This window comes from Crotalus tigris, unplaced genomic scaffold (assembly GCF_016545835.1).
Source record: "Crotalus tigris isolate CLP2741 ecotype Arizona unplaced genomic scaffold, ASM1654583v1 scf7180000024337.5909745, whole genome shotgun sequence".
Lineage (NCBI taxonomy): Eukaryota > Metazoa > Chordata > Lepidosauria > Squamata > Viperidae > Crotalus > Crotalus tigris.
Genome location: NW_024100507.1, coordinates 5,665,047 through 5,691,966, shown reverse-complemented (window position 1 = coordinate 5,691,966; position 26,920 = coordinate 5,665,047). Strand labels below are relative to the sequence as shown.

At 39.3% G+C, this 26,920-nt stretch overlaps 2 protein-coding genes across 3 annotated transcripts in view; one reads left to right on the top strand and one right to left on the bottom strand.

Annotated features, from left to right (window-relative positions):
* Positions 1-5,031, top strand: part of KCNG2 (potassium voltage-gated channel modifier subfamily G member 2) — a 53,517-nt gene extending 48,486 nt beyond the window's left edge. Inside the window, exon 3 of the mRNA XM_039325508.1 lies at positions 2,542-5,031. Coding sequence (XP_039181442.1) covers positions 2,542-3,354 — 813 coding nt within the window. The 3' untranslated portion in view covers positions 3,355-5,031. The remainder of the gene's footprint in view (positions 1-2,541) is intronic.
* A 4,253-nt stretch (positions 5,032-9,284) lies between these two features.
* The window catches only part of SLC66A2 (solute carrier family 66 member 2), a 62,971-nt gene continuing 45,335 nt past the window's right edge, over positions 9,285-26,920 (bottom strand). For both annotated transcript variants that reach the window (XM_039325380.1, XM_039325382.1), the window contains one exon: positions 9,285-12,928. In XM_039325380.1, the coding sequence (XP_039181314.1) occupies positions 12,721-12,928 (208 nt within the window). In that variant the 3' untranslated portion in view covers positions 9,285-12,720. The remainder of the gene's footprint in view (positions 12,929-26,920) is intronic.

Genomic DNA, 26,920 nt, shown 5'->3' with positions numbered 1-26,920 from the left:
TAGGGGGAGTAGCACAGCTCATGCAAAAGTTGAAAAAAAAACATCAAAAAAAGGTACCGGAACGCCGTTCTGAGCGTTCTATGAGAAAAAAAAGCCCTGCAGATTAGTCTTGAAATATCAAAAAGGAGGACATGTAGGAGGACACTTTTCGAGGGAGGACAGAACTTAAAAAAGGAGGGCTGTCCTCCCTAAAGGAGGACAGTTGGTCACCTTAACAAGGAAATCTTACTGCTAGGTTTGAAAGTGAGGCTGGAAAATTGTCATCGAAAACAGGGCTTTTTTTGTCATAGAACGCCCAGAACGGAGTTCCGGCATCTTTTTGGGATGGAACCTTGTAGGGTAAACAAGGCGGGTTGTATGATAGGTGTGAGTTCTGGCACCTTTTTTTTTCACAAAAAAAGCACTGATTGAAAGTAACATTATGCCTATGTGTTGCTGGCTTCTATTGATGGAAATGAGAAGCTAGTGGTTGTTTTCCTACCTTTTTCTTTTTTGTTGTCTAATTGGGCAAAATTACCTCAGTTCTTTGTCTGGTTTTAGGGGTTTTTTTTGCCAGAATAATGAGGGAGCCTAGAATCCTACAGAACCTTGACTTTGTTTAACAGCCTTGTCCTTGCACATCTCTTCCAGCAAATTATATCAGTTGAGAGAACAGTAATTTAGAAATGTCATATCTGCCTCCTTTCCTTTTCATTAAAATATTTCAGGTTCCTTCTCCTCCTCAGTGTAAAAAGTGATCTAAATCACTGTTAGACCTTTGAGATATTCCAGACAAGAAGGATGTCTGTGATTACTGTTTCTATTGTAAAGTTGCATTAACAGAATCTTGCAAGTCTGAAAGACACCCTCCTCTTCTTCACTTTTACACTCCCCAAAACTACGGAGAGTCCCTTCTGATACACTTTTGCTCTCCCTTCTCATTAGGTCTGAAATTTTATCAGTCCACAGTCTACAGTTGTGGTTCTTCCTCCTGTCCCCCAAGGTCCTTCCCATATACCATCACAACCACTCAGTAGTCCCTTGAGCAGACTTGTAGGAAATGTCTAATATTTTTTTTCCATAAATGATGGTGGATTTTAGGAATTCAGCAAGTCAGCACTCTTTTAGCTTCAGATAAAAGGAAAGTGCATTGCTGGAAAACAACTGTATAATTCTGTTCAGTAGTGTAAGTTCCACTACCCATATGTCTATGGAGATTCTCAATCATGTGGGTCCAGGGTCTCCAAATTTGGCAACTTTTAAGACTTGTGGACTTCAACTCTCAGAATTCATTCTGGGTAATTCTGGGAGTTGACGTCTACAAGTCTTAAAAGTTGAGAAGTTTGAAGACCTTATCCAGGTCATGATTGTCCCAAAGGTGCTTCTTCCAAAATTCAATTCTGAGCTGAAAAAATTTCTTGGATGAGAAACAAAATGTTTTCAAAGGGGGGAACCCCCCCCCAAAAAAAGTCCAGTTGCCTTTTAGAAAAAAAACATTTGCTACCCATATGTTGCCTATTCCCCTGCACCCAGAAATCACATTGTCAAAATTCAGCAGCAAAAAGACTGGTTTTCAGTGGTACAATTTGTGGCGTTCTTTTTTTTTTCAAAAGTAAAGATAGAAATGGAAATGAGAAGACTGTTGGAAGGCAAACCTTGTTCCACCTTTAAACCCTGCACTCCCCTCATCAAGTACATTGAATTTGTAAGGAAAAATATTTCATGTTTGTTCTAATAGCCTTGGTTTGTTCTGTTTTCTTTTGGGAGTGATTAACATTCACACATAACGAAAAGGTATATGCAGCTATATTTGGAATTGGAGATGAAATAGCCAAAGAAAAATGATTATTCATTGTTGCTTAAGTGTAGGGTCGGTGAGTATTTTTGCAGCCTTTAAGTAACAACTTTGTTCATTTTCCAGGAAGGAGTAATATTCAAACAGATCTCTTACCTATTGGATTTTTTTTAATGGCAGTTATTAGTTTTAATTTAGAAGGAAAATGTTTTGTAGAATAAGCTTTTTTAAAAGCTTTTCCAATAAAATTGTTTAATGTAAAGTAATTACTACTTTTTTTTATTTTGCCAGAATCAAGCCCCAGATTTAGTGTGAATTTGGGATTTGGTCCTTGGGGAAAAAAGCTGTTTTTAAACCCATTATTCATGCTAGTTGGAGGGAGTTGAAGTCCACATATCTTAAAATTGCCAGGTTTAAAAACTGCTCTCAAGGGTTTAGGTATTTATAAAAATAAAGTCAGTCTGATCATTATTTTTAGAGAAATTTACTATAAATGTTACAAATTCATTAGGAAAATGAATACTTTGAACAGTTCATGTGATAAGGAGGCTACTGTCTGGGTAGGTCCATCCCATAATAAATCTGTTGATCTCAAAGATGCCAATGCATAGAAATGCATTTAGTTTAGCTTTATATCGCAGCTTTAAACTGCAACAGATTACTTACAGGAACACAGAAGACACAACACAAGAGCATTTTTGGCATCTTAAACTAAAGATTTTTGGCTGGCTTGCTAAATAACTCTTAATTTTCTGCCTTCCTTGCAGGGGGAATGTTCCCAAAAGTGCCATGACATCTTTGTGCTAGAAACGGTCTGTGTGGCTTGGTTTTCTTTCGAGTTCCTCTTGCGCTCCATCCAGGCGGAGAGCAAGTGTGCCTTTCTGAAGACGCCGCTCAACATTATAGACATTTTGGCCATCTTGCCCTTCTACATCTCTTTGATTGTAGACATGGCTTCTCCCAAAACCAGCGACAAGCCTGGGGGAGGGGGAGTTGGAAACAAGTACCTGGAGAGAGTGGGACTGGTGCTGCGGACTCTGCGAGCCCTTCGCATCCTCTACGTCATGCGCCTGGCAAGGCACTCCCTGGGGCTGCAGACACTAGGACTCACTGTGCGCCGCTGCACCCGGGAATTTGGACTGCTTCTCCTCTTTCTTTGCGTCGCTATGGCACTCTTTTCGCCCCTTGTCTACTTGGCGGAAAACGAAATGGGCGCCAAGCATGAATTCACCAGTGTTCCAAGCAGTTATTGGTGGGCTGTGATATCCATGACAACCGTCGGCTATGGTGACATGGTGCCTCGCAGCATTCCAGGGCAGGTTGTGGCCCTAAGCAGTATCTTGAGTGGCATCCTGCTGATGGCTTTTCCTGTCACTTCCATTTTCCACACCTTCTCGCGCTCATACATCGAGCTTAAGGAAGAACAGCAGCGTGCTGCTAATAGGCAATTTCACGAACTGGAAGAAAGCAACCACTTTCCAGAAGACAGCAGCTCTCAAGAAGAAGAGTCCTCCTCTTTGCGGGGCAATAACGGAGCAGCGATTCCCGTTGAAATGGAACAAGGGACTAAGTATTGCTGACGCGAAGGAAATTAGAATCTTGGAGAATAGAAGGAGAAAAATGGATGGAGGGGTATTTATGTCTTAAAGCAGGAGTCTCCAAACTTGGCAACTTTAAGACTTGTGGACTTCAACTCCCAGAATTCCCCAGCCAGCATGGAAGTTGAAGTGCACAAGTCTTAAAGTTGTCAAGTTTGGAGACCCCTATCTTAAAGTAAACAAACTACTTAGATCTCTTTTTACAATCAGAAAGACTGTCTTTTGAGCAACAGCTTACATGATCATAGTGCTGAGAATTGGTTGGCTTTAATGTAACATCCTTTAGAATTTCAGAGACTCTCCAGCAATAACGATGCTGCTAATTGCGCTTTCAAAGGCAATTTTCAAACTTGTTTCTGTTGTGTGTATGTGGGAAGAAATAACACAGCTAATGTATTATTAAAAGTATCCAAAGTCAGGTAGTTCTTGTTCCATTCATTCGCTATAGAAGCTGACAGATTGCCCAGCAATAGTTTCTCCCTAGCTGTATCTCTAGTGGATTCAGGTTGCGGTGTACATTATGAAGTATGCATAGAGGTTAAAAGGGAAAATTTGCTATATGGGTAGGAAGACATTTTGAAATTAATTGCGAAGCCAATCTCTGCGTTGCCCATTATTTATTTTTTCCTTCAATAAAAAGGCCTGCTTTAGTTCTTTATGCATTATTGCTATTGGCAACAGGAAGTTTTGCACCTTAGCTTAAATCAGGTGGGCAACTATGGCCCCTTTACAACCTGTGGACTTCAAATCCTAGAATTCCTCAGTCAGCAGGTCATAAAGGGGCCATAGTTGTCCACCCCTGGCTTAGATGGTGTTTCCTTTGTTCAGATTTAAATGTGTGTTGCTTTAAAATGATTCTAGTTGAATTTTTTTCCGTATGCCTGATCCATTGGTACTAAAGCCATGATATTTTTAAAATGGACGAAGACACTTCTGAGGCATTTATAGCTGGCTGGCTCCAGTCCTCTTTAAACTAAACAGCAAAATTGGGCTTTCATTTTATTCCAATAATTATCACCTGCAGTGTTAGGTTAAAAAAAATGGGAAGCTTTTGCTCTTTTCTCAATAATAATAATAATAATAATAATAATAATAATAATGAAATTAATGCTATCAATAATAAAAAGAATTGTATTGGCCTGGAGTTGAACATAGGATAAACCACAGAACATCCAGTTAATGTTAGCCCTGGCCGTTGCAAAGATGCACAATAAAGGAGGAAGCACAACACATTTGCACTTCTTAATTTCTTCTGTTTGCAACAAAAGTTTTGTTCCATGGGGCATGTGGGATTTACAAAATGTGAGATAAAAGCTTTTGGTTTGGATGGATTTTGACCCTGCAAATCTTTTCCTCATAGTTAAAAATGTCAGAAACAACCGCACAAGGGTCACAATGAAGCGGTATGTTTGAAGTATATTTTCCTACCGGAAGGCAGGAGCCTTTTACAGTAATTAGTAATTGTGATGACTTCCAAGTCCCGGATCTAAGCAAAAATTAAGAGCCTTACCGCTTTTGAAAATAGAGGGTCTTAGTGCCGAAGGTACTAATAAGTAAGGCTGAAGTCCACTTACTCTTTCATTTGTATTGATTCTTGGTCCGCAAGATTGTGATGACGCTGGGAGTTTATGCAGTCTTGTTTTGTATGGCTGAGCTATATTAAACATGTCATCTGTTAGCAAGGAACATTGTAAAAAAAAAAAGCTTCTTAATTTCTATTTGCTGATTCTCATTTGTTCCAGTTCATTTTGAAAATAAGAAAGGAAAATAAAATTACCTTGTGGCACATAATCTAAAACTAGTTTTCTTTTACCTATGGAAGCCATTTCTATCACACACAAACTATTTGTTTTCCATGTGCATTTAATATTGATTTAATATGTAGAACTGTACATCATTCACAATTTTTCACATAGGAAAGTGTTTCTGGACTTAGGCTGGAGTCAGAAGAACCCAGGAAAGATAGAAGAAGCTAAGCTCACACTACAATAGAAAGTCCATTCCTACTTTGGAAGTGTGACCAATTAATAGTATAACTTGTTCCATTTTCCTGAGGTCTACTAAAATAATGTGATTAATTTGGAATTAATCTCTCTTCTAGCTAGTTTAGCAAATAATAGGCACTTCTACAAACCATTTCAGCCCCCTATAAGTAATGTGAAATGGTCCAAAGTAACCATCTTTGCTCTTGTTGATTTCAGAATTTTGAGCAGGAATGCTTTCACTTCAGTGCCAATCAATGCTCTGCTTAAACTACTATTTGTCCTGGAGCAAAAACAACTTCCATTCCAAACCAAAAGGAAGTTACATACATGGCTAACACTCCCCCAACATGCATTTGGCTATCATCCCCCCACCCAATGCATTAAACCTATCTGATCCTCATGTATTAAAGCCTCATTAAAAACTATAAAGGTAGCATCATGCTCTGTACTTCTTGCAATCAAATTCATTTATCAAATTTATACTGGCTGCCCATCTCACAGAAAGTGACCCTGGATGGTGTTAAACAATTCAATAAAATTATATAAAATAGTCATGACCTAAAACCATTATAAGCAATCATTACAAAAACACTAAATATTATAACAACAGAACTAAAGAAGGAAAATAACAGTGGGATGTTAGTAATGGAGCCATTTCACAAGTTCGCCCCTCCCCTGGAGTTTTCAGGCCTGCTGGCACAACCAGATCTTCAGGGACCTGCAGCAGCTCAAGAATGATGACACTGGCCTCATCTCTGGAGGGAGAAGACTCCGTAATCCAAGTGCCACAGCAGAAAATATCATTGCCTAGGGCTCCCTAGATGATGGAATCTACAATATGTCTACTCTATTAGAAATCAGGAAGACAGTGCCTCAAGTATCCCGGCCCCATGTCATGTAGGTCAATACCAGTGCCTTGGACTGGATCCAGAAACAAACTGTTAAACCAACGCAACATGTGCAGCAGAGGTGTAACATGAGTACTACCAGGAACATACATAACTGTATTTTCCACCAGCTAAAGTTTCTGGATGGTTTTCAAGGGTAGCCTAATGTAGAATACATTGCAATAGTCCAACTGGGAGATGACGAGGGCATGAATGACTGTGTGCAAGCCCCCTTGATCCAAGAATGGTCTTAACTGGACCACAATATACAAAGGCCTTCCTAGTTATGTGTGCCATCTGCTCCTAGAGCAGGAGTTAGGAGTCCTGGAAGACCCCAGATTGTGCACAGGGTCTGTTTGGGGCAGTACAATCCCATCCAGCATTAGAGATGCTTCACTGTATGTAATACCAGTGAAAGGAGGCAACATGTAATTTTTAAGCTACAGGAAGTGGAACTCATTGTAAGAGAAAGTTGTGCCATTTCTTCCTCATAGGACCAACTAGAATCTTTCCTTCTCCCAATACAGAGAGAGGGAGGGACGGACGGAGGCAGGGAAGGAAAGAGAGAGAGAGAAATTAAGCAACTTGTTCTTTGCTGTATAATAGAATGGAAAGGGGAAAGAAAACTTCTCACTTTCATCCCAGCTAGTCAGATTAGCATTGCCCTTAAAGTTGCTGCTAGAATGGTGGACAATCAGGAACTCAGAGGGACACAGAGACAAGAGGTACATCCAATGGAGAAGCAGAGTCCGTTTTGTTTTTGTTTTGCAGTTTTGGGTTACACCATTTAGTTGGAAATAAGATGGCTTAGCTTCTGAACTCATTGTGCAATCACCATGCAATTACAACACCGGTTCTAAACTGGCAGAGTCCTGATGCGTAGTGCCTAATGTTGTTTGGGGGTATGAATTGGAGCAACAGTTGTCAGCCATTTACCCAAGGACTGTTTAAATTTTTGTATTATACTAGGAGCATAGCTGCTGCTGCTGCTGCTGCTGCTGCTGCTGCTGCTGCTGGAATATATGGCGCACTCTGCCAAAAGAAATGTTAGTGCAACTGACAGAAGCAGCGCTTTTTCTATGATACCCAGACTTCTAGATCAGAGGTCCCCAACCTTGGCCTTTTTATGACTTGGGGACTTCAACTCCCAGAATTCCTGGCTGAGGAACTCTGAGAGTTGAAGTCCACAAATCATAAAGTGGTCAAGGTTGGGGACCCCTGTTCTAGATGGCAACAGTATCATTTTTTTCTATTTTTATGTCCAAAAACAAAGGAATACATGTAGTCCTTGACTTACAACACAAATGAATCCAGAATTTATGTTGTTAAAGTGAAACATTTGTTCAGTGAGTTTTGCCTCATTTTACTACCTTTCTGGCCACCGTTGTTAAGTGAATCACTGCAGGTGTTAAATTAGTAGCACAGTTATTAAGTGAATCTGGCTTCCCCATTGACTTTGCTTGTCAGGAACTCGCAAAAGGTGATTACGTGACCACAGGACACTGCAACCGTCATAAATATGAGTCAATTGCCAAGAGTCTGAATTTTGATTACGTGACCCCGGGGATGCTGCAATGGTCATGGAGTGTGAAAAATGGTCATTAGTCACTTTTTTCGGTCCTGTTAATAATTTCAGTCACTGAATGAACTGTTGTAAGTTGAGGACTACCTGCAGATTAAAGCAGCACAATTTGACAAAAATAAAGGCAGAAAGGATAGGACAATGTGCTTTAGTAGAGTAACTGGAACCTTCAGATTATCACACCGTCATATATATAGGATTGTAGATGTGATTCAAATATCACATTCTAAGGCTTGTGAAGAGATTCTGGTGCTGCAAAGAAAAACTAGATTAAAAAATGGTCTTTTGAATAAATAAAATTCCTCATGCAATTTTTTATTGGAATTTGAAATAGTTGTCTCTATCCTACAATCCTAACAAAATTCACCATGCAGGATTCATTGAGTTCAGCCTGTACTTTATATTGTATTCTGGGCAATAAAGTATATGAAATGTTTTAACTTTACATGCCAAAACGTATAAAATAGTGTTTTGCTGTAAACCGATGGATCAGAAGAGGAGGTCTATTGGAATAGGTCAAAGATCTATTCAGAAAGTTGTTATCCAGAGGTCTGGTTCTGTGTGAATGGTGTGTAATAAGTGCATATATTAACATCTCATTAGATCAGGGGTGTCAAACTCAATTTCATTGAGGGCAGCATCAGCATTGTGGTTGCCCTCAGGGGACCGGGTGGGTGTGGCCAGGGGGGATGCGGCCTACTGGGTGGGCGTGGATGGAGTGGATGTGGCCTACTGGGTGGGTGTGGCCAGTTCTACACCATTTGTGTCAAGGGTGCCTGTGGGGGCCTGGGCAGGAGTGGGATAGATTTGAGGGTCTCTGGCAGAAGGGGTGGGACTAGGGCAAGCACCAAGGCATGGTCCACTGGAGGAGCCTCACTGTTCCTCTCAGACCATGCAGGAGGAGGGGGCTTATGGAGCTAAGACTGAATGAGTTTCAGCATAGATGGCCACCACAAAATTGTATATTGGCTCCCAGCTGGCCTGGGCCAGGGCCAAGGCAGAGGGGGCCATTCCCTCACTGTTTCCAGGATGGCTTCGCGGGCCACATGAAACCATTCACAGGCCGCATCCAGCCCCCGGGCCTTGTGTTTGACATGTCTGCATTAGATCATTGGTATCTTGGAGAAATAAAATCTTTGTTATCAAAATGCATTATTTTAAAGTATTACATTATTAAAACCATCAATTTTAGAAGACTGGCCATTGAGTATAAATGAGTTGTGCTGGAAATGAGTATGTTACTGAATTTCTTTTGTGCAGTGGTGCACAATCAGTCCTGAACACAATAAACAGCAGCCTTATTTCAACACCAGAAACTCAACTCAGTTCTCCTGTATGTATATACAAATTAAATGTTTTCTTTCTCAAGTTCAGTATACCTTGGAGGAAGAAGCCAGGCTAATTGAACCCACATACAACAATATTTCTTCTATTACATTTGAAAAGAAAAACAAATAATGCACTTGTGTATAACTTTATTTTTTTTAAAAAAAAAATCAAACTGATCATTAATGAGTGCAATTGGATTTTTCCATACATTCAACATGTAGCTAAAATATACAAAAGTTCTTTACAGATTTTTTTTTTAGGAAATAGTTTCCTAATTACAGAGGTGTTCTTTGGATACTCTTACAGATGTATCAGACCTGCTGCTTGATGAAGAGTTTACCTGTGACTAAGAGAAGGCTTAAGCAAGTGATGGACAACCTGTATCCTATGGTGAAATGTGGCCTCTTAGCATCTCGAGAACTTTTGAAATTTGATGGCAACATAGCCAGTTTTCAGGGAAATGGGTCATCCATCCTCCCACACCCCAAAAAAAGCTAAGAGAACATTTATTCTCCCGCATTGCTAGAAGACATGCTACACTTCTCTAGTTGATCAGGAGAGTGAGCTTTACCATTGTCTAATTAAGATTGTCCACTCTTGGTTTAAATCAGGAATGTCCAATCTTGGCAACTTTAAAACTGTTGGAATTTAACTCCCATTATTCATGCTGGCAGGGGAATTCTAGGAGTTGAAGTCCACAAGTCTTAAAGTTGCCAAGGTTGGACAGCCCTGGTTTAAATGTTCAAGCCATGGCAACAAAAAACGCAGCAATTGGCTCTCTTCTATGTAATGGATTAGTTATGATCCCCTGGAAATCAATTGATATTGATCCTAAAACCGTATGTGGGTAGTGTTAAAATGGCCCTTTTCTTAAATACGTGGCTATCTGGAGTTCAGGAGTGACCCACACAGTTAAATACTGCACATGTGCATAAAATCTCGGGTTTACTTGTAGTTCTGTGATGTTCTGAGCCTATATTTTAATAATGACAGCAGAAGTTAAGAATCTGTGGACAGTAACTCATCTGGAAAAAAAAGTAGGTGTGTGTGGAATACTATTAATTTTACCTTCAATAACACTTGTTTTAAAAAAAGAGGTATTTGTATATATTCAGGCTACACTAACGTAATAGTTTAATCCCGTATCTCTTTTCAAAAGACACTGGGAAAGCAAAGAATATTACCCCATACAAAAACAAAACCTAGCATTGCAAGTTTAATAAATTCTGTTGTATGAGTAGAAATACAATCCTCGCTACAGCAGCACACCAGGAAAAACTAGGATGAAAATGTATAATTTAAAAGACGATTGCCACCCTGTTCTAACACAGTTAGAACATTTGTGAAAGAGAGAGCAATGCAACATTCACATTCAGCCATGCTACATAAAATCAGCTTGGTAAGGTCACTTCAGGCACTAAGGAATAAGCAATGAAGCCAGTCAACAGCACAAGTCTAGTCAACTACAACATTTCACACCAAGCTCTCATTATAGCGGCTTTCCTGAGGTTTTCTTTATTTGCCAGCCGGGCAGAGAGAACTCCATTAAAGCGATAGCCAATTAACATATTGCCTCATCCTTTAGTTGCCTTATCTTAAGTTTTTTGCTCTTTAAGGAAGGGATCGAGTTCCTGGGCATTCAGAATTGCCCTAGTGAAATTGTCCCTCAGACCTGAAATATAGGAGAGGACACATAGCCAGATCAGATGTGCAAGTGGAAGAGATTCAAGCAAAGCTTCTGATAGATTCCCACTCTTGCAAAGATGGAATTTTGATGTCTTCAGGTCAGCCCAGATTTGGAAGAGAGAGAACTGGATGAGGCAAGGAGGAGATCCAGCTGAAGACTTTTGGTCAGACTTCAATATATTTTTCTGGATAGTTGAGGGGAATCAATGAATCGGCGTTTAATAAAATCCCCCTCCATGTAGGCCAGGAGTCCTCAAACTTGGTCACTTTAAGACTTGTGGACTTCAACTCCCAGAATTCCCCAGCCACATGCCTGGCTGAGGAATTCTGGGAGCTGAAGTCCACAAGTCTTAAAGTGGCCAAGTTTGAGGACCCCTGATGTAGGCTATATCTAACAACAAAAGCACATACAATTTTGTTAAGGCTACAAGAAGAGAGTGGTTCCTGAACCACTGTTGAATGCATATATATATATATATCTCATAGCTATGGAAGCAAATTTGCCTTGACAAGTTAGTCAAGGAACTTTTAAAACAATACAAGCAATGCTTTTCTTGCAGCCCAATCAAATCCCAAAATAGACTTACATAAGTCTGGTGAACTTGTTTTATAGATTCTTCAGTTTCTCTACTCTTATAAATATGCCTCCCTAAGTGCTTTTTCATTCTCCCTTTTCAGTTACTGGCGATGGCATTGCTAAAATGAAGCAACTTTCAAAACTTTAATGGACTCAGAATTACTATCATTTATCCCCTCGTTTTCAGTAGCCCCACTTCTTCCCAAACATAAAATGACATTTGGTATTAAATATTTAGAAAAATATCACACACAAACATCTATGTAAAAAAAAAAGTTTGCCCTATTATCCAGCACTAAAGTATTGCCCTCTCTTCTCTACCCTAGTCTAGTAGACCATCTCTTTCACAGAGAGAAGATTACTCAGATAATGTCTTTAGCTTAAAAAGCAATACTACTGTAGTTGATCTGTGCAACTTAAGAGTATAACTTTACAAATGTCATTGTGCTCGCATTGCGAAGACAAGATTTGGCTTTTCCACCAAACAAAAATACAGAAACAGAATGCAAATAATGCCTAAACTAAACGCAGACTTTCTTTCAAGCTCCTCCACTTTAACGATAAATCCTTTTTAGATTCTGTTAGTAATTTCTCCAAGGTGTCAAAATTACTCATCCTTCTGAGCTCTCTGAAGACTTACTGTGCATTAGTCTGTTCTGTTTGGCTGTAGTAGCATTTGTATCAAAATCACTAATCACTTTGATGTATTTATACATCACACTGGCCCAGCAGTGTGCACATATATATTTAACACAGTTGCACAAAATCTATTTCTTGACATTATTCACTAAATCATTTCTTCCTAGTATCAACTCTTACAATCTTACCAAGTGTGGCCTACCACATTTAAAAAAAAACAAAAAAACAGGTTCTGCACATTCATCTAAGGAATGTAACATATTCCAAATACATAGCCCATATGCATATAAATAGGTAAATGCTTCGGACAAAATACTCCAACTTTTATGACTGACCTTTGAAAAAATAGTATTGAGAACATTAACAACCAGCCCTTGTGATACACCCATTTGTCTGTGCACAGATATTTAGAGAAGTGAGTAGAACGGAAGAAAATAAAAGAAAACCCTTCACTGTAACCCCAAAGAAGACAAACCCATTTCAATAGATATGCAACCCAATGAAAGAGGGAAAAATGCCAAAAGAAGTGTCCATGTAGCTATGTAACTTTGATTCTTCTGTTTCTAGTTCCTCAGAAACACAGTAAGTACAAGCAGCGTTGAAGCTAAAACTGGCTCCCAGCCTCTTCTACATCTACAAGAATAAGTGCTTCTGTTCTGTGCTTTAAAGTGCCTTCGTACTGGCTGGATGTGATGAATGAGGAACAGGTTTCTGTGGGTAATAGCTGAAAAAGTAAACCTGCAAAAGGATGGCCATGTCTACAAAAACCTGGAGAAGTCCACACACTGAAAACTGGAATGGAGCTTGATTCAGGAGGAAATACACCGTCTTGAAGGTGTCACCACTGGTCCACATTAGCACCATCTTTACGCTTAAAAGAGAGAGAAAAACAAATCAAAAATAGAAAAAGAAAACAGTAATAAAAGTATTCCCTGACATTCTACTAATGGCAAAACAAATATGTCCTTTTCATGAAGAATGAAAATATTACAATGTTTATCCAAAAAGCTATCAAGACCAGTAAGGGAAATAAAACAAACTACAAATCACTGTCATCAATGCTCAAATATAAAGAATGATAAAAGTTTGATCAAATGCCATTGCAATGATGATAACATACAGCAGTGATGGCAAACCTTTTAGAGACCCAGTGCCCAAACTGCAACCCAAAACCCACTTATCGTCGGGTGCCGAGTGGGTGTGGCCCATTGGGTGGGTGTGGCCCATTGGGTGGGCGTGGCTGCGGTGGTAACAGCAGACTGGATGGGACTAAAAAGTTCAATCAATTCCAATTTTGCAAGATCTTTTTTTTTCCCGCAAGAAGTTGAAATTGACTGATTGATTGAACCTTTTTTTTTTTTTTGTACACGGTGGCGGAGGCCTAAAGCAAAAAGGTTTTATAAAACCCAGCTGAAGGCCTAGGACTGGGGTTACGGCGCGCGTACCCACAGAGAGGGCTCTGAGTGCAGCCTCTGGCACCCGTGCCATAGGTTTGCCACCACTGACATACAGGGTATATCTTTAGTTCTGCTCCTCTGCAAAGTAGTAAGTCACAAACTTATCAAGTTCATCCAGATCAGGCCATACAACTTCATATGACACACAGCGAAACGTGTCTTTTAAGGCTAGATTAATTTACACATACACATAATTCAGACACATCTCTTAGATTTTTTTAAAGGTACCCACATAAATAGATGTACTTAACTTTGATCCAGCTTAAAACGTGCAGTGCTGCTGGCTGCAGTCATGCTCAAAGTGTTCCTTAAGCCATGCAGTATTTCATATTTTATAAACGGGTAAAAGAGTCTGAGAAATGACAAATTGCTGAAGGCTAAAAAGGAGATGACCTATTTCAGACTATAACACCTTGTCTTAACAAGTGAGCTCTGGAGAACTCTTTTTTTTTGCCCATGAATAAAATCTCCTCGCTCTACTTTTTTTAATTAAGTTTTAATTAATCATGATAATTAGTCAGGATATAAAATGAGGAACACAATTTACCAGTGTTTCTCATTTTATATGAACCAAGATATAGGGGTTCCAGCTTCAAAATAAACCAAGATATTCAACTATATTTAAAATAGAAGTATGCTTGAAACACTTGTTTGTTCTGAGTATGAAACCAATGCATTGTGTTTAGGAAATCAACTGAACCATTTTGGATGAATCATGGAGCATCTCGAAATGAAACAGGGAATATCTTGATTGATTCATGTTTCAGCTTAGAGATGTTTCAGGTGGGTCCTGCAGGATGAACAAAGCAAGCTTTGGGCACCTTGTTCCTCTCTACTCTCTGCTTTTGTATGGTTTGGGCAGCAAATCTTCCCTGTCCTTAGCTACCCCATTTGAATTCAAAGGTGGCATAACCAAAAAACTTTTCTTCTCTGGTATCTTTGCTTAGCTGCTGCTGCCAATGACCTTGCCACTAATGTGTTGTCTTCCACCATACAACATCTATGCCAAGATCCAATATGCTTGTTCTGGGTTCGTACCTAAAATGAACACTTTGGTCAAGATGTGGACCCCCTGAACCTCACTGTTCCATGCAAGACCCTTTGGAACATTTTCTGTGATTTCAAAGCTAGACACACCTTCCACAAATGGAAAATTAAGTTAATTAGAGGTTTCTCGATTTAATGGCAGCATTTAAACAAGGATGTTGCATATGGGAATCACCTGGATACAAAGTCTGTCCTATGCTGCCAGGTAATCAAATTTTGTGGGCACCAAGAAATAAAGCAAATATCCCAAACTATAGAATTTACTAAAAAAGAAATAATATATAACATTATTTTAAGCCACTGTTTTTTAGTTTAAAGCACAATATTTTTTTCTCATAATACTAAAATGAAAGCAATCTTAAATAGCTTTTATCATTTAAACACTATTTTCATTATAGAAACTCAAAGACATTGCCAGCTTTTAAGTGACACTGTCTTAGCACATTATAAACGCATAATCTTTTAAATGGAAATTATAAGGAATGTCCAGTAAAAGCTTCAGAGCTGTTAGAATAATTTAAAAAGGCATTGTGCATCATGTACAAAATATAACTGAAAACCATGAGCATTTCAGGTCTTATTTACAATTTATGATGTGCAAAAATGAATATGACTGAATTCAGAAATGGCCCAGCTCTTATCCATCCAGTGCAGTAAGAAAGGGAGTCAGAAATGCAGGTTAGAGATAATAAACTTTATGTTAAGACCCCAAAATGTCTTCAAACGTTGATGAAAGAGAGATGCACGATCTTCAATACTATCTTCTAAGAATAAGCTTCATCATGTAATGTAGTTAGGACTTGCTGAAACTTGTAAGGTAGCAAAAATATGTATTGTATCTGTGAATTATCAAAATCTGATGACTAAAATTAAAAAGCTATATTCTACAGAGACAAGCTATTTACTACTTACTAAGAAGCTATCTCCTTAAAGACAATGTCCGAAAACTCAAGTAATTTATACAAAATATATTTTAGAGCAGGCTAAATTAATTAAACATACCTTTCCCCTAAATAAAGTAAGTTCTTTTGCAATGCAACTTGATTTCAATGGGACTTGAATTCAAATAACCTCATCACAATTCAGTCTACTATCTGGCTGTCCAATCTCTTCTTAAAAACTTCCAGTGTTGGAGCATTCACAACTTCTGGAGGCAAGTTGTTCCACTGATTAATTGTTCTAACTGTCAGGAAGTTTCTCTTTAGTTCTAGGTTGCTTCTCTCTTTGGTTAGTTTACTTCATTTGGTTCTCCTGGTAATTCATGTGGATTGGAAATAAATATTCCAAGGATCAGTATGCCTATCTGAGCAAACTATCCCCAATAATCTAGAGAAGTATTGAAATTTTCAGAAGAAAGTTTGTGTCTAACTATATCATCAGTTCACGTCAGAAGTTCCCAAACTTTCTTGATTAGTGACACTTTAGCGTCAGTAATATTTTCACAGGTCAAAAGATTGACAGAAACACAGCTTCACAAAGATACAATGTTGCAAATGGATGGTGTCAAACTCATTTGCAAACGGACATCACAAAAAAAAATAGAAAGTATCTTCATAGGAACCATGGTACACAAAAATGACAACTTTAAGGTTCCATGAAGAGATCCATTATCCAGGAAGCAATAAATTTCAAGATGACTATATCCATGAATTTCCCAAATTTCCCAAAGAAAGAAATGGTTGAAATTTTGGAATGTCTTTTGCATGGCTGAGAGCCAAGGCAGCCATTCCTACATGAGATCTTATTTGATTTCTGCCTAAAGAAAGATTGTTGTTGTATCTGCCTAGAATTTTCTCCAGCACTCAGTATATGTGAAGTTGCAATAATGAACACTATAGATACTAATGAAGCTTTTATACATCCATAAACACCAGGAATGTAACAGCAGGATTAAAGATAACTGTTAATGAACTGTGGTCTCTCTTTTCTTTTAAAGAAACACAAAACTAAGTAATTTAGTGCACAGTTTGGGTACCATTTCCTATAGATCCAATCCTACACTTTCACACAAAGGATTACAAAGCTGAAATAAGTTGTTTTGGGTTAATGACAACCCTTCTAATTTTTTTTTTAAAAAAGCAAACTGCTAACAGTTCTCTTTCTCATAACCATGAAGTGTTTTATTTAAAAAAATAGATATGTTTTCCATATTCCATATTTATGCACAAAGGCTTAGGCTTAGGACCAATGTCCCAAAAGCATAAATTGTTAAGCAGTGCTTTAATCTGTAGCTGTAGTTCTACAATATGATGGAGTTATTCTGACTATGGTACAATCCATGACATGAAAATTTCTGCTTCGTGTATGCTCCCATTTTAAGATATTGTTGCCTCTTCGCTGCACATCCTCCCACCCCCTCCTGCTTCAAAATAATGGAACTTTTGCATAAGGAAAAGGAAGGAAATCAACCTAGCCTTCTGCAATCAAAAAGAATGGGGGGGGGGGATATGTGTCTTTTCTGCAAAGGCTGAACAGCTGCTCAGGCTCACTCTTACTTCTGAGGACAGAAGAGGAAAAAAACAAAACAAACCCCCCAACTTGCAGGAAGCTAGAAGCAACACACAATCTGCCTGGAAGCAAGAAAGAAAGCCAAGTGCACGGACAGATAGGAGTTTTATTACACAAAGGTTATTTTCCCAATTTTGAACAGCTGCTCCACAGAACAATCTTCCTCTCCATTAATTAAAAAAAGCAGATATGTAGCAGGGTTGCAATTCGGGGGTGGGGGGGAATCCAAAAGTGTTTTGGGGGATTAGAAATATGCTAAGAAGACTTGGGCTAACCAAGTTCATGTCACCTTTCCCCCCCACACACACACACACAAAAGACATGACATTAATGTAGCGTGGAAATTCACGGACCAACCTGAAATAGAACTATGTCCAAAAAGCTACCAAGTGAATTTGATTAATCATTCATGAATGTCAAGAGTATATAAATAGTGAAAGGAAAGATTAAAAATAAAGGCTACATTCTATATGTATGCAACACTACCATTCAGTGGCCATAAAATTCCAAAGCATAAAAGCAAAAATAATGTGTGCACAGCATTGAAGACGAATGCAAAAAAGATTCACAAACCAGGATCTGTATCAGGGGTCATAGTGTCAAAGAAGTCAATATGGCAGCGGTGACCGCAATCAAAGCACTGCCCTTTTTTCACGGGCATTGTATCACACATAACAAAGAGGAAGGGTTTTGTTTGTAAGAGTGCAGCTACCATCTCGACTTTTTGACCCTGCCCCACAGAGAGACAAACTAAAGTTTCTTACAGCCCTGTTAAACAAAAACCTAAGTAAAGTATGCAAAAATTGCATGAACACTCAGGACTATATTTTCATAGCAGTATAACCTGTACCGGTAGTCCTCACAATTGAGCCCAAAATTTCTGTTGTTAAGTGAAGACGTTTGTTAAGTGAATTTTGCCCCCATTTTATGACCTTTCTTGCCTCAAGCAAATCACAGAAGGTTGCAAAAAGTGATCACATGATCTTGGGACACTGCAACCGTCATAAATATGAACCAGCTGCCAAGCATCTGAGTTTTGATCACATGATCATGGGGAGGCTGTGAAAATGGTCATTGTCACCTTTTTTTCAGTGCTGTTGCAACTTTGAACAGTCACTAAAAGAACTGTTGTAAGTCGAGGACTACCTGTTTCATATGTACTAATGCACATTTTGAAGATGGTTTGAAAGAATGGCTGATTTTAATCACCCCGTCATTTTTCATTGCTGCTGTTTTAAGGAGTCAATGCATTAATGTGAAAGCAGATCCACTTTTTTCAGGCTTGTACAGAAGCCAGAAAACAACAGCTTCCTTCAGCGAATAGGAATTTGGCAAGTTCAAAAGTTCTATATCTTTTTAAAGAATGCAAGCCCTAATATACCCCAATCACAGCTTCCCATTATAGCTAATGTTTCTATTACGAGCACATTTTCTGCAAATCTTCTAAGAACCATCATCTAAATGGCCCAGATTTAAGGGGGGGGGGGAACAGAGTGTCATCAAAAACCAGAGGTGCCAATTAGGAAATGCTGCCGGCTTCGGGATGATCAGAAAAACAAATCCATATTAGTCGGGAATCCGATCTATAAAATACTGAAATGTACTGCAATATGGCTAGTTAAATAACAAGAGGAGCATCCAATTTTGCGACAATACATATGGCAGAGAAAACAAAAGAAGCAGTGGCTGGGTTGGAAGAAATGCTATTGCCAGAGGCTCAAGCGACAAAAATAGCATTTCCGTGCGATGTAACTCACTGCCATGATGTCCAATGTCAAGCATGCCCCTCTAATATAAGTGCCTTAGAGCGGAGCATTTAAAAGTTTCAACACGGGAGGCAAACAAGAACAATCCATTTACGCAATGCAGACCACTGTATTTGCAACAGAGGATTTAACAGCGGTAATTACATGCATAACAGGAAAGAATATTACAGATAGTCCTTGACTTACGATCAGTCAGTTATGATGGATCCAGAGAAGGGGACAAATGACCTGAATCTGAAGCTCTGACATTCCCCCCTCCCCATCAGCCACATGATCGCACTTTGAGCACTCAGCAACACCACCACATTTATGGTGATTTGCAGTGTCCCAAGTTCACTTGAGCATGTTTGCAAGAGTTTTGCCAAAAACTGGCACCTCACTTCCAATTTACGGCAAAATGGCACCATAGCAAACAATGGATTTGCATAACGGCTACGCCGTTCATCTAACGACTGCAACATTCGCTTTATGACTGCTACAAAAAAGTTTGTAAAATCAGGTTGGTCACGTGACCTGTTTTGCAACCATTATAACTTGTGGCCATAATGGGCAGGGTCCATTACAGTCGTAAGTCAAGGACTCTCTGTATTCTGTACTAAAGAAATATATGGTTTGTAGTCTGGGACTCTGCTCTGATTGTTTCTCCAGATTTTCAGGTGCTGGCAATGGCAAAAAGTTTGTGCATCCAACTTCAGTGCAAGGCTGAAAATCCATGATTAAATCAACCTGTTCAGAGCAGATTACTAATTAATTTAGTTTACTATAGTAAAATGCAGGGCTTTTTTTGTCACAGAATGCCCAGAACAGAGTTCCGGCACCTTTTTTGAATGGAACTTTGTAGGGTAGGCAAGGCGGGTTGTATGACATGTGTGAGTTTCAGCACTTTTTTTTTTTTTTTACAAAAAAAGCACTGGTAAAATGTAGTCTGAGGCTCCATGGGGCAAAGCACAGCAGGGTGATTTTGGGCCAGTCACTCTCTCTCAGCCCATCCCACCTCACAGGATTGCTGTTGTGGGGATAATAGGAGGAGGAAGGTATGTTGGATGTGTGAACCAACTTGAGTTATTTGTAAAATAATATAGACAAGAAATGAATGGATGAATGAATGTCTCTTAGGATTCCACAAAAATCAAAATTATTTGCCATCCTACGTCAAAAAATAACACAGTATTAAACCCCATCAAACAATTGTGAGAAGCAATAGTGGGAGGGAACACATCAATCTTTTCTGTTTCAGAAAAGATTACCCATTGCACTACACACATAGCCCAGTCTGTAAACTTCATGACAAATTCAGAACACGTTTACAGGGTTAACTTAAAAAAAAAATCTAGGAATGTGCAACGTTAAGCAAAAATAAACTTCTCATTCAGATTTCTAAGATTAGGATAATGGTAACTGACTTTTATAATATAAACTGTGAAATTAACCATTTCAAAACATACATGATTCTTCCATCATTATCTCCTCTCTCACACACAATCTCTCCCTCAGGTGGGCCATTAAAACAGTGTGGGTAATATCTAACTGTGGAAAGTATTCTTTTATTAGTCTTCCTCCTGAGCGTTTTAGTCCGCTATAAGATTCCCAGCAGAAATTTCTCCATTATTAGACTCATCAGTCTATGGCCTGAAGCTGCTTATGCCAGGATTTTTGTTGTTAATTCCTCGACTTTTTGCTTAGTTATTTCTTGCCGTTTCCTTGGGGCTCTTTCTGAGAAATGGAGAAACACACAAGGCAGAGACTAGACCCCAGAGGCAACGCCTATTCACACGTTGTTGTTTTTTTTAAAAAAGGTACGTTTCTGTGGTGCAGTTTAATAAGAACATAATCAAATCAGAGAAACACTTGTTTTCTGGCAATGCACTATCAGCCTTGTTGACCACAGAATTAAATTTTTCAGGATCTTAGATTATTTCAAACTTGCGCTCTAAAAGTAGGTCAATAACTCCACTACCTAAACTACAGTAAAATTTCAGAAAAGGAAAATGAGAGGGCGATATTGGTATAGTTGCATCCAAAACACGGATATCTGAAAACTGGAGATGATGCTGTCAGTTTCTTCCTCCTGGAAAAATACAGATAATCCTGGCTTACCATCCACTCATTTAGCAATCGTTTGAAGTGGCAACTGCACTAAACGAGTGGGGCTTACAACTGGCCCTTGAACTTCTGGCTGCCACAGATTCCTCACAGGAATGTGGTCATGATTAGGCACTTGGAAACTGGCTCACAAGAGAGTTGCCATGTCCCATGGTCATGTGATCACCAGCGCAACCTTCTCTGCTGGCTTCCCACAAGCAAAGTCTCTAGGGAAGGGAAGATGTCCTTGGTAAGTCCCCCCTGGCCTTCCTGAGCACACGCCCTACCATACCACATCCACATCTGGCTTTCCTGCACGTGCATCTTGTCATGCTGTCCCCCTAGCCTTCCTGCACATGGGCCCTTTCCTTGCCTCCCTTTGTCTCCCCCAATTCATGCAGGGCCTACACCGGCCCTCCCAGGTCCTCTCACACGACCCCTAAACTCTTTACCAAGGACTCCTTCTGCTTGCCACTTAACAATATGTTGGGATTACAACAGCAACCAGACTGCTTGGATTTATCATTGCTAAGCCAATTTCAAAGCACAGTTTTGCTGAAAATTATTGCTTCTCAACTTGCCAACAAACCTGGGGGGAGGGAAGGGATTGGAATGTGAGCTGTGAAGATTAAGAGGCTAGCCCAGTGTTTCCCAAACTTGACAATTTTAAGGCATGTGGACTTCAACTCCCAGAATTCCACAGCCAGCGTTGCTGGCTGTGGAATTCTGGGAGTTGAAGTCCTCATGCCTTAAAATTGTCAAGTTTGGGAAACACTGGGCTAGACCATGATATTCAAGGACATTCTACCAAGCATCTGGGTAGACTTAAAGATGCTTTTCCATAACAATATTTTCTTGCTCAATTGGGGAATGTGACCTGACCGAGAGGGAGGAGGAAGAATTCTATGCTTTTAATATAGAGGTTTGGGTGGGGTCTGGCCAGAGATGGTTTTGCTTTCGCTGAATTAATGCACTCAATGAAGTTTTACATTAAGAGATTGGAATGTCTCAAAGATGCTTATTTGGTTGGGTTCATCAGTCTGAATCTTGACAGCCATGCTGGCATGTGACATACGTTTTATGACTGCATTGCTTAGGGATGGCAATACTAGTCCCAATTACCATTGCAACCTAAGGACTATGTATAGCATTTTAAAATATTTAGAACAGAGTTGTGTAATCATCTAACTCAGCAACTCCCAACCTTTTGGGAACCAGGGACCAGTTCTCTGGAGGGCAGTTTTTCTGTGGACTGGGAGTGGGGCCTGGTTTTGCACGCTCTCTGGATCCTATACATGTGCAGATGGGGTGTCGCTCACTTGCATGGCCCAGTTCCTGACGGGCTGTGCACCAGTGCCGGTCTGCAGCCTGTGGATTGGGGACCCCTGATCTAACTGAAGGGGGAACCTTACACTCTCATTGACGGTTGCAGATCTAATAATTACATAATTGGAGAAAAGCATTTATTACACCTCATTTATTTACCAGGAATAAGCTGCCTCACAGTGAGGTGAAATCTCCTTCCTTGGAGGAATTAAAAGTGGTTTAGACAATAGAAATCTCACCAAATGTCAGGGAGACAGTTTAGCAACAGTGATAGTGAAACATTGGGGCAGAGATTCTAGAAAACCAGACTTAATTTAGGGCCATTGCATCTCAACTCTAGCCTCTGTGTGCAAAGGGAGAATTGGGAAGCAGAGCTCCTCCATTCCTTGCAATATTGAAAAAAACAACAACATGAGATCTCTGCACTAATGACAATGATGTATTGAGCCATATCAGAAAACTGTTCCTCTGAATTCTGGGTGCGTTCAACAATTTCACCAGGAAGCTGTGTTGGCACAAGTACCAATTTGTCTATCTACTTATCTTATTCTGCCACATTCAAAATCAGTTTTACAAGGTTCAATCCACACAATTTATGCAGCAGAGAGTCAAGACATAATTCTTACAATGTAAACACTGCAGTCAAAAAACCTTGTCCCAAATAGCACTGGTGATGTTTTTAAATGTAATTCTGATTATTTCATAATGTACCTTTCACATTTCATAAATCTGCCATAATTTTCCCAACATAGGCTTCATTTCTAGGTCTGTGTAATTGGGAACCCTGCTGAATAGAATGGAAGTCCTTCAGAGATCACATTTCAGGGCAATGAAAAATTATTGTGTAGCAGACAGAACCATTTATCTATCTATCAAATTTATATAGTTGCCCATCTCACCACAGGCAATTGGGAAGCACACAACAAACAGATAAAACCACATATAAAAATTAATAAATATTAAAAATAAAGATCATTTTGAAAAGTTTTGTAAAAAAAAAAAACACACACACACACAGCCCGGCAATGAGGCCATCTAAGCATCTCTCTGGTTCCCTGGAAGCCCCAGGTCTAATAACACAACCAGGTTTTGAGCGTCATATTTTTAGACAAACCTTCTCAAAGAATGAGTCCATCAATGTGTATGATGAAAAAGCAAAGGTAGCAATAAAAGCGTGTTTCAAAGAAGGATGGATTTTCAGATGAATAAATATTTCATCATCTGGAATCAAGTTTGATTCCAGGTAATGGTTATATGCAACTACCAAAGTGTTTTGGCCCTGCCTGTTGCTGGGAATTTTTCCAACTTTTCAGCCCAATACACAGGCCTGGCATTTCCTTGTGGCTTCCATCCTCTACAAAACTGTGATTCAACTAGTTTAGTTTTTTAGTTTAGTCATGATCAGTTAGATATTTCTACCTAGCCAAGTAGGAGAAAAAGAAATAGAGATAGATAACATTCCAACATAAATCAATCATTACAGCAAGCAGAAACTGTTAAAAATCAACAACAAAGCTCAGGTTATTTATGCCAGGGATCCCCAACCCCCTGGCTGTGGCTGGTACCGGGCCATGGAAGTGGCCACTTGCGTGCGGAGCGGGCAGGCAAGCATGAGTGCACAGCTCCAATTATGCAAGTGGCAGGCGTGCGTACCGGCTGCTTGCGGGAATGGAGCTGCTTGTGTACTCACTCACCATTTGCCTGGAACTATCATCCGTCTCCCCCACCCACCAGTTCGCAAAGCCAGAAAGATTGGAGGCCACTGATTCATGCAACTCTCCTCTTGGTATAGATGAGAATGCATACTAACCGGAATACAGGATAACAGGAACAGCAGACACTGCAGGAGAACAACTGATGAAATATACAGAGAAACCAATAATGAAAAAAAAATAAACTAGATAGGAAAATTTATATCCTAAGAGTTGAAGGGTACAGCAATATCCAGAAATGGGTTTGTGTATCAACAAAGGAACATTTTTTCCCCTTAAAAAAGTGATATGTCAAAGAAATGCATACTAAATAAGCAGAAGTGAAATTTATAGAACAGCTGAAAGAATTTCAAATGCCTCATGTGCCGCTTGTTGACAAACAATGCTGTAAATTATGGCACCTGAGAAGAAATTTAAAATAAAGTGAAGAAGTCCCCAAACTGGGGGTAAACAGTTGGAATGTAATAATAATAATAATAATAATAATAATACATGGATGATCTGAAGCTGTATGGAAAAACATCATCTGAAATAGAATCGCTGCTCAACACTGTCCGTATATATAGCCAAGATATTGTAATGGAGTTTGGCTTGGACAAATGTGCCACACTTACTATCAAACAAGGAAAAATAGTGAAAACTGAAGGAATCAAGATGCCCCACGAAAATAACATTAAGAGTCTGGATGAGGAAGAGTACTACAAATACTTGGGTATCCTTCAAGCTGACAACATCAAGCACACTGAAGTCAAGAAAAAGATTAGAGGTGAATACATCAAGAGAGTGAAGAAGATCTTAAAATCCAAACTCAATGGAGGAAATACCATAAAGGCAATCAACACCTGGGCAATCCCAGTCATTAGGTACACAGCTGGAATAGTGGACTGGACTCAAGCAGAACTAAAAGCAATGGATAGGTAGACCAGAAAAATAATGACAATGAATCATGCCCTTCATCCACGCAGTGACATTGATAGACTTTATCTACCAAGGCAAATAGGTGGGCGTGGAATGCTACAAGTACATCAGATGGTTGAAGAAGAAAAAATGGCTTTGGAAGAATATCTGAAGAACAATGATGAAGATGCACTGAAATTAGTATATCAGGAAGGCTTACTAACTACTGGAGAGACCAAACTGGCCTACAAGAAAGACCAAATGAAGAACAGAATAGAGGCATGGGAAGACAAAGCACTACATGGCCAATACATGAAAAAAATAGCTGGGAAAGCAGATAATAATAAAACCTGGCAATGGCTAAGAGCAGGAAAATTGAAGAAAGAGACCGAGGGACTAATTCTGGCTGCACAAGACCAAGCCTTAAGGACAAATGCATACAAAGTCAAAATTGAGAAGACAGCAACAGACAGTAAGTGCCGCCTATGCAAAGAAGCTGAAGAAACAGTGGACCACTTGGTAAGCTGTTGCAAGAAGATTGCACAGACTGATTACAAGCAGCGGCATGACAAAGTAGCAACAATGGTGCATTGGAAGATCTGCAAAAAATATCATTTGCCTGTAAGCAAAAACTGGTGGGATCATAAAATAGAGAAAGTCATAGAAAATGATAAAATTAAACTGCTCTGGGACTTCAGAATTCAAACAGACAAGCACCTGCAACATAACACCCCAGACTTAACAATTGTCGATAAGAAAGACAAAAAAGTCTGGATAGTGGACGTGGCAGTGCCTGGAGACAGCAGAATAGACGAGAAAGAACTGGAGAAGATAACAAAATACAAAGACCTACAAATAGAAATAGAAAGACTGTGGCAAAAGCAAGCAAGGGTAGTACCAATAGTCATAGGCTCCTTGGGCGCAATCCCAAAACAACTGGAGCACCACTTGAACACCATTGGCATTGACAAATTTGCTATTAGTCAATTGCAAAAGGCGGCCTTATTAGGAACTGCTTCCATCCTGCGACGATACCTGTAATACCATCAAACATCCACATCTGCCTATCCCAGGTCCTGGGTAAGGACTCGATAGGTAGACAAAATGCCAAATCCAGTCTGAACATCTGGCTGACTGTGCGATGATCAATAATAATAATAATAATAATAATAATAATAATAATAATAATAATAAAGTTGGAAGGGACCTTGGAGGTCATTGAGTCCAACCACCTGCTCAGGCAGGAAACCGTACACCGTTTCGCTCATTTAGTGTTCATTTAGTGTCCCTCTTAGCAAAAGATTTTGTGCTCCAGAAATAAAGGCTAATGTACCAGCTTTGCCAAGTATTTTTGTAATAACCACTTTATTCTCTCCACAAGTTCTCCAGTGGAATATGATAATGGAATATTTGGAGTGCTGGCCAATTCTGATAGCCAAGCTTGAACTTAGCAATGAAGAAATAGCTGGATCTGCTAGGGCCAAAGTTCTTAATGTGGGTTTCAAAAGAAATATTCAATCTTTAATCACTATTCCCAAGTCTAATTCAGTTGTCTTGAACAACATGCAGGGATAACTTTTATTTTTAATCTTGCTGAAGCCTGAGAAAAAACAAAAGTATCCTTCAAAAGAAAGATGGGCAAGGACATGTGAACCATAGACATTAATAAAGAATGAAGCCGGTACCACCCGTTGCTCATTTTCTTAGCAATATTTTCAATACTTTCTAATCAGTAAATCTTTATCTGTTGTTGAAACAGGAACCAATTACAATATGGGCATCCATTTTTGCAAGTGCTGACTATAATAAGATACCAATAGTAACTCATGTCAGAGCAAAAGGTCCCCTGTTCAGAAAATATAAATATATACTGGTGATTTATTTTACCTATTTTTGCAGAGCAAAAAGCCAAATAAAGATATAGAATATAAAAAATAACCAATGACAGAAACAAAAACTTGGCAGAATTTGTATTATGCACAAACACACAAATATATGTGAAATTTTAAGCAGAAATAACAAAAACGAAAGTTTTCCGCAAGTCCAGGTCAACTTGTAGTGATATGCT